At 42.9% G+C, this 9,177-nt stretch overlaps 1 protein-coding gene across 1 annotated transcript; it reads right to left on the reverse strand.

Moving 5' to 3' along the window:
* Positions 1 to 7,232: 7,232 nt before the first annotated feature.
* On the reverse strand, positions 7,233 to 9,107 carry LOC108855618 (early nodulin-like protein 2). The gene is given in 4 exon segments (XM_056997719.1): positions 7,233 to 8,236; positions 8,509 to 8,829; positions 8,923 to 9,067; positions 9,069 to 9,107. Coding segments are annotated over 4 exon segments (1,350 nt in total). The 3' UTR covers positions 7,233 to 7,391.
* Between the last annotated feature and the right edge of the window lie 70 nt (positions 9,108 to 9,177).

The raw sequence follows: 9,177 nt of genomic DNA on the forward strand, positions 1-9,177 counted from the left end.
AAAGCCAGGAACCTAAAGAAACTCGTGTCTCTCCCTCTAGAGAAGCAAGCTCGCAGTCTAAAAGATCACCAAGTGCCACTGCAGAAGTAAACAGAAAAAGGAATCTGGACTCTCGTCTCTCGGATCCTCGAACCAATAGCACTAACAGGGAGGACCGTCCATCTGCAAAAGAAAGACTCTCTGTTCACACTCAACGAACTAGCAGTAATGAAAGGAGGGACTCAGAAATTACTCTAAGCCAAGAGCGTCTGCCTGCTACAGAAAGACTCTCGACGCAAACCCAAAGAATCTCACCGCTGGAGCGTCTTGAGGTTAATGCTGCCTCAGAGAGAGCGCTGGTTGTTGATAGCCAAACAAGGGAGGAACCCCACTCCCCAAGAAACAACATGATTATTACTCGACCCTCGAGTTCAAATGTCTTCGGTTCTGGAAGATTGGGACCTGGAGAGAGATCACCGATCAGAACTCTCAGTGATGACAGGATTCATGTTTCCCTACGCTTGGGACCTCTGTTATCGGATAAAGAGGAAGAAGATGCGCAACAAGCTGACCTGCCCTTACTCTCTAAAGCAGCCGGCAAACGAAAAGCTGATGGAGAAAAGCCTACAAAGAAAACTTCCCGTAGTCTAACTCAGGGCGTTGCGGTGAAACGCAGGAGAACCACCAAGGCACAGAACTCACCACGCAGAGCTTCACCACGAAAGAATTCACCACGTAGAAACCCTCCTCGACGCAAGCTTATGGCTGATGCAATTGTCGCTGGAGGAGGGTTATCTGGTGTGTCTCGCAGTACACCAAAGGGACCTAAGATCATTCCGCCAATTGTGAAGAAGGGGAAGGATTTTCATCCTCCTCCACCATCTCTTCCTTAGCATGTGTTAGCTGGAACTGTCAAGGGATAGGGCCTACCTTGACGGTCCAGCGAATAAGGGAGTTTCGAAAGAAAATCTCCCCAGCGGTCTTGTTCCTGATGGAAACGAAGAACCAAGATGAAGCTCTCTTCAAACTGTTCAAGAACTCGGAGCTCAAGAATCACTTCACAGTCCCTCCGATTGGGGTAGCAGGCGGACTCTCACTCTCGTGGAAGGATAATATACAGGTGGATATCCTATTCTCGTCACCAAATATTATTGATACTCGTATTGAGGCGTATGGAATATGTAGCTTTGTGTCTTTCATTTATGGCAATCCGGTCGCCTCCGAGCGACCTGCCTTCTGGAGAAAGCTAATGGAACTAGGGGAAGGTCGAGATGAATCATGGCTCATCACGGGTGATTTTAACGACCTACTGGATAACTCGGAGAAGGTTGGGGGTCCGGCTCGATGGGAAGGTTCCTTTCTCTCGTTTAGGAGCTTTGTCTCCCAAATGGGGCTTTGGGACCTTAAACACTCCGGCAACCACCTCTCCTGGAGAGGAACCAGATACAACCACTTCATCCAATCTCGACTCGACCGCGCAATGGCGAACTGTTCCTGGTTTGAACAGTTTCCAGCGGGGCGTAGCGAGTATCTTCGGTTTGAAGGATCGGATCATCGACCTATAGTCATCCACTTCGATGTGGCTTTGAAGAAGAAGAAAGGCCTTTTCCGGTTTGACAGGAGACTAAAAAACAAACCGGAAATCAGGCAGCTGGTTGCAGATCACTGGTCACAAGAACCATTTGAATCTGTCCTCTCCAAGATCGGGCGGATCAGGCACAACATTATACAGTGGACTCGGGAAAAGAATTTAAACAGTAATCTGGCGATTAAGAAAGGCCAAGAAGACCTTGAGAAAGCACTCTCCAGTTCCTGTCCTGATCAAGACCTAATCACGAAGCTCACATCACTATTGGAATCAGCCTACCGCGAGGAAGAATTATACTGGAGACAACGGAGTCGTATTTTATGGCTGCAGAGTGGAGATCGCAACACCGGGTTCTTTCATGCCTCGACTAGAGGAAGACGAGCGACAAATAACATCACAGTACTGGAGGATGGGTCAGGAGCGGCTGTATACAAAGAAGATGAAATAGTCCGATCAATCTCGAGCTATTATTCTAATCTCTTTACAACACGAATGTCAGATTCCTCTTTGGTGGTTCAGGAGAGTATATCTCCATCAGTTACCGCAGAGATGAACCAAACATTGATCTCCTCCCCATCCCTACTGGAAATAAAGGAAGCCTTATTCTCCATACACCCAGACAAAGCTCCGGGACCCGATGGGTTCTCAGCGAGCTTCTACCAGACTTTCTGGGACATAATCGGAGATGACGTCTCAAAGGACATCCGAGCTTTCTTTGCATCGGGATCCCTGGACCACCGTCAAAACGAGACGCATGTGCGCTTAATACCAAAGGTCTCGCGAGCCCGCAAGATCGCAGAGTATCGACCAATAGCCTTGTGCAACACACATTACAAGATAATTGCAAAGATTCTCACAAGGCGCCTGCAACCTCTTCTTCCGGGGCTTATCTCGGTCCACCAGTCTGCCTTTGTAAAAGGACGTGCGATTGCTGACAATGTTCTTATCACACACGAAGTACTTCACTATCTTCAACACTCAGCAGCCACGGTCCGTTGCAGTATGGCGATAAAGACGGACATGAGTAAAGCCTATGACCGTATCGAATGGAGCTTTCTACGCAATGTTCTGTCCCGCTTTGGCTTCCATGACATATGGATATCTTGGGTCATGGAGTGTGTAACTTCGGTCTCATACTCATATCTGATTAATGGCTCTGCGCAAGGACAAGTTGTTCCCTCCCGCGGCATCCGACAAGGCGATCCTCTCTCACCGTATCTCTTTATCCTTTGTACGGAAGTGTTATCGGGTTTATGTCTCAAGGCACAATCCAGAGGAGAGATTATTGGCGTCAAGGTGGCCCGCAACAGTCCGGCAATCACTCATCTCCTATTTGCGGATGACACCATGTTCTTTAGTAGAACGGATGCGAGGAGCTGTTCGTCCCTCATCTCAATCTTGAAAAGATATGAGGCGCCCTCGGGCCAGTGTATAAATCTGGAAAAATCGTCGATAACATTCTCTTCAAAGACCCCGCGCGAACTGAAAAGGAAAATTAGGAGACAATTTAACATCACCAACGATGGCGGCTTAGGAAAGTATTTGGGATTACCGGAAAACTTTGGACGCCGCAAAAGGGATATTTTTGCAGCTCTAGTTGACCGGGTTCGCCAAAGATCACATAGTTGGACGTCTCGTTACCTCTCCGGAGCAGGGAAGATGATCCTACTCAAAGCGGTGTTGGCAGCAATGCCGACTTACGCTATGTCCTGCTTTAAGCTACCTCTCTCCCTGGTTAAGCAACTGCAATCAGTGCTTACGAGATTCTGGTGGGATCTCACCCCGGATGTGAAAAAACTGTGCTGGATCGCTTGGACTAAGCTCTGCAAACCGAAGAGTGCTGGAGGCCTTGGGTTTAGAGAGATTGCTGAATTTAATGACGCAATGCTTGCAAAGATCTCCTGGAGATTACTGAAAAACCCTTCTTCCCTGCTGGCTCAAATCCTCTTTGGTAAATATTGCCACAGGTCTACTTTCCTCGACACAATACCGACGACGGGAGCATCTCACGGATGGCGAGGAATCCTGATTGGACGGAATCTCCTACGGGAAGGTTTGGGATGGGCTCTAGGATCAGGCAACTCCATCAAACTATGGGAGGAGCCATGGATCTCTACGTCGACTCCACGAGCGATCATCGGCCCCCCCACGAAGGAAAACCAGCACTGGTGCGTCAGCAAACTGATTGATCCTATCTCCAAGGAATGGGATGTCAAAATCATCAGAGAAACAGTCCCTCAATATGAGGAAGAAATATGTAACCTGGTTCCGAGCTTCTTTCCGTTGGAAGATGAACGAGCTTGGTTGTTGAATGCTTCCGGAGTTTACACGACGAAATCAGGCTACGCCTTAGCTAAACTCTGCAATGGAGAGCAAGAGGATCGGGATTTTAACTGGAAGAAGTGTGTATGGCAGGTGAAAACTGTCCCAAAAATACAACACTTTCTTTGGAAAGCAAACAGTTGTGCCTTGCCTGTTGGAGCTAACCTTGGAAGCCGAGGAATTTCAGTGTCTCCAATCTGCAAGAGATGCGGCGCTATGGAAACAGAGGTCCATGTCCTTCTACAATGCCCATTTGCGATCAAGGTCTGGGACTTAGCGCCCTGTCTGCACAAACCATCCCCAGAAGCTATCCATTCGGTAGCTGAGCTTCTCCAAATTTGCTGCAGGATGATCTCCCTTCCCCCTGTGGGTCTTGGAACCACTCCCTTGTACCCCTGGATCCTTTGGATCCTTTGGACTAATAGGAATAAATTGATGTTTGAAAATAAATTCTTCTCAGAGGAGTCCACAATTCTTAAGGCTATTCAGGATGCTCGAGCTTGGACTGCAGCTCAAAGGGCTATGGAAACACCTATAGTACCACACTCTGTGGTCCCGTGTGCTAATATTTTCCCTGTTGCTAACTCTTTTACATGGTCTTCTTACTCGGATGCAGCTTGGGATAGTACGACGGGCAACTGCGGGCTTGGATGGCAACTTCGTGATGCTACGGATGCTGTCTCAGAGAGCTCGTTTTCTCACCCACGATGTGTTCCTTCAGCTCTGGTAGCTGAAGCTTTGGCGGTAAAGGCTGCTGTGTCTGCAGCTCTATCTTCTCGGGTCGTTAGGCTTCATGTCTTCTCAGATTCGAAGAACCTCATTATGCTCTTGAAGACTCAAGATCAACATGTGGTGCTGAAAGGGATTCTCCATGATATCAGAGTTATGGCGCTCTCTTTTGATTCTATCTTGTATTTTTTCATTCCGCGTTTAGCAAATTCTGTTGCCGATGCACTAGCTAAATCGGCTCTGAACTCCTTTAATCTTTCTGTATCTGCAACTCTTTAAATTTGGGTCTATGAATGAAGTAGCTGTTCGATCAAAAAAAAAAAAATATGTTCAGTTTCAGTTTATATCTGTATGTGCCTATATGTGTCTGCATATGTTTAGAATATGTGTATGTGTGTGTTCAGTATATATGTTTTTATATGTTTGTGTGTATGTAGAGGTGCTGATTGTTTTGTTTTTGTATTAAGTAGTCAAGCTTTTCGTTAATATGTGAAGGAAGAAAGAATACTACCAGGTATCAAAGTCGACAAGGATACGATCTTGCCGGTCTTGGTGAACGTTGTAAGAAGTACTACGCAGCAAGTGCCTGTTTTTTTGTGAAAATTGTATATCTATAGATTCATGCACCGATCAGTTACAATCACATTGTTTTGGGATTCATATCAAATCGTTTTGTTTTCATATCAAATATCTCACGAGGATGCATGCTATGATTGCCCATCTCTTAAGCAATATTTCAAGATTTGGCAATATTGTATAATCTATTTCTAATTATAAAGAAAACTGATAAATGGTTTTGTACCTTTTGAAAAATGTAAAAAAAAAGTTAGCATTAAAAACTAATTACCAACTGTATATTATATATGGCTATATTAAACTTAATGCTAACTTAATTTTTAACTTAAAATATTTAATTAATATTTATGTATTCATATACAACAATATTATATTTTTAAATAATGATTCTCCATTATAGCACGGACTAAAACCTAATATAACAAAAAAATTATTTTATATAGCGCATGTCAGAATTTTCTTCCAAACTAAAAATTTTAACATATCTAAAACATATAAAATATATATGTACACAAAAAAAAATTAAACTTGAAAAATAGTTAGAATATATAAATCATGTAATTTTTTTTACAGATTTCAGTTGGATAAAAAATTGTCGACTGAAAAAATAATCCCACGCTTTAAAAGTGCGGATCAAAATTTAGTTTATACTATTAAAGCAGAATTCTTCATGTCGTATGACATTAGTTATTTTTAGGAATTTTATCTCACTATAGGTGTTTTTATACTTTCCGGAAACAAATACTTGATGACTCTTTTCTAAACAAGGACTCTCTTTTTGATGAATTTTCTGATTTTGTTTAATGACAGAGATAAGATACCAAAACTATAATATTGTAATATATTGTTAAATCATTATTTCGTGTTTAATGGGTTAAATTAAGTAAACTCACATAATTTTAAATACATTTTAAAGGTTGTTTGAATATAATTTTTTGTAAATTCAAAATGATGAATATATATATACATTTTACAATAAGCTTTAGTTTCTAATCATCACATATTTCTGATTGAAAATAATGTATTTTTAGTAAAAATCTTATAATAAATATTTAATTTTAAAAATCTACGTCTAACAAGGTTAAAACTTTTTCGAATCTCAAAAATTTAGTTCACATAAAATTTCTCTGAATTATATTAGACACCTAAACTTAAATACAAATTATAACTTTTGTTTAGTGTATATAAGTATATAATTGTGAAAAACTATGAAAATCCACTAAATAAATTTTATGTTAACAAACAAATAACCCGCGCTTTTTAAAGCGCGGATCAAAACCTAGTTAAAGTTTAAAACGCACTGAACGATTCGAATCCATTGACCAATCTAAGGTGCAAATCAGTGTAGGTCCATACTCTATAGGTTTCTACTGCCGACAGAGAGAAGAAATAAGCATTGAATTTTGTAAAGTAGTGACCGTTGAAAAATCACAAAAGATACAAGAACAATGAAAATACAGCAAGACTTGTAAGTATTTTTGTCAAAATCCTACAAACATAATTAAGTGGAAAAATAAAAAGAACTTTCTTGCATTGATGATTTTTTGTTTGTTCAACTTTTCTTGCATTGATGATATTGACATAAAGAAAAGAGAAAGTCCTTTATGCCTTTTCCCTTACGTGGGCTTTGGTAGGTAAATGAATTAAATTACAATTAGCCTTTAATGCCATTGTAAGAGAATAGAACTACACAAAAGCTTGGTACGATCCTCATCCAACTTATTAATATCATCCACGCAAATCTAAACATTTAGACGAAATATATAGGATTTGCTTTGTTTATGTTATTAAAAACTTTACTACTTTGTTTTGGTCTCCTACACGAGTTAAACGAAGTAACTGCATTCTACCACTTTGTTCTTAACAAGCCTTAACATCGCTAGAAAAATGCTAGTACCAATCGGAGCTAAGGCTTGTTACAACGCTGAAGCCTCATTTGATTATAAGACAAATTTTGTCCCCAAGTTAAATCACATTTACCTCAAAACGTAAGTAGTATTAATCACAAAATTAAATACCTTTGAACATAGTTATCATGTTTAGCACAATATAGTGTGACTCTTATTTATTATAACAAAACAACAATCCAAATTATCCAACTATACTCAATAATACATAATTACGATGGAATCCAAAAACAATTAACAAAAATAAAAAAAGGTAGAGACACGAATGAAACTAGCCTCCAAGTGTGTTCTTAAGCTGACATAAACATGGTTACAACCAAACTTACAACTGTAGTTACCGACATAACGGTCATACCATTGGCGGATGACTTTTCCTCGACTGGAGCCTCCGACGGCGAAGTGATAGCACCGGAAGAAGATGGACCATCTCCAGACGGACCCACCGTCGAACCTGACGGAGCATCTCCCGAGGGACCCATCTCCGACGGAGAGTATGCTGACGGAGCATATCCGGAAGGACCCATCGCTGAGCCTGATGGAGCATCTCCCGAGGGACCCATCTCCGACGGCGAGTATGCTGACGGAGAATCTGACGGCGAATAAGAAACAGAGGAAGGAGATTCTCCCGGAGCAGAAGATGGAGACACGGCGTAAGAAGATTTTGGTGACATTGGTCCTGGCGGTGAAGAACCCGGAGAATATGACGGAGGTGCTGGCGGAGAAGTCGCCGGAGAAGATGACGGAGACACAGGGGAAGATGATTTAGGTGACATTGATCCCGGAGGAGAAGTCATTGGAGCAGAGGACGGAGAACCAGGGGAAGAGGATTTAGGTGGCATCGGTGCAGGTGGAGAAGTCGCCGGAGAAACGTGAGAGGAAGATTTAGGTGCCATTGAACCCGGTGGAGAAGTTGCCGGAGAAACAGGGGAGGAAGATTTAGGTGCCATTGAGCCCGGGGGAGAAGTCACCGGAGCTGAAGACGGAGAAACAGGGGTAGAAGATTTAGGTGGCATAGGTGCCGGTGGAGAAGTCGCCGGAGAAACAGGGGAAGATGACTTAGGTGCCATTGAACCAGGTGGAGCAGTGGAAGGAGAAACAGCAGAGGAAGATTTAGGAGCCATTGATCCCGGCGGAGAACTCACCGGAGCAGAAGACGGAGAAACAGGGGAAGTAGATTTAGGTGGTGAAGGTGCGGGTGGAGAAGTCGCCGGAGAAACAGGGAAGAAGATTTAGGTGCCATTGATCCCGGCGGAGAAGTCACCGGAGCTGAAGAGGGAGAAACAGGGGTAGGAGATTTAGGTGGCATTTGTCCCGGTGGAGAAGTCGCCGGAGAAACAGGGGAAGAAGATTTAGGTGGTGTATGTGCGGGTGGAGAAATGGCCGGAGAAACAGGGGTTGAGGATTTAGGTGGTGTAGGTGCCGGTGGAGAAGTGGCAGGAGAAACAGGGGAAGAAGACTTAGGTGGCATTGATCCCGGAGGAGAATTTCCCGGTGCTGGAGCTTGAGGAGGAGCCGGATTCCTAACAGACAAGACAACGACAGTAAGCTTTTGTCCCTTCTTACAGTTATCTTCATTGCCACTGATGAAATAGAACGGACCAGAACGTTCAAGCGAGATCTCAGACTCTCCATCATCCACTTTCTTGATCGGATTCTTGGTATTACATCCGTCGTAATCAGCCTTGTTCACCTCTAGCACCGAGTCCATTCCTTTAGCATAGCTGAAATCTGCAAGAATCAAACTAAGAGTCTCAGACCAAACAAAAACACAGCAAAAAGTAATTACATGACTAGTGAGAAAGAGAAGCTATATGTACATACAGAGTGTATCGTGTACTAGGAAACGGCTCTTTCCAGCCAAAGATCCATAGTTTTCCCGCGGGTTTGGAACCCACGCGCCGCTACCTCCGACTTCAAACCTCTTTGCATCGGTAAAGAACGTAGAGAAAGAGAGGAGTACCGTGAAGAGGAAAAAAACAAAGGCTATAGGTTCTTAGAAACGCCATGGCTTCAAAAGCTGAGAGATTATGAGATAAATGGGTTGTGGTGACTATGATGAATATATAGCAATTAAAG

This window comes from Raphanus sativus, unplaced genomic scaffold (assembly GCF_000801105.2).
Source record: "Raphanus sativus cultivar WK10039 unplaced genomic scaffold, ASM80110v3 Scaffold0784, whole genome shotgun sequence".
Classification (NCBI taxonomy): Eukaryota; Viridiplantae; Streptophyta; class Magnoliopsida; order Brassicales; family Brassicaceae; genus Raphanus; species Raphanus sativus.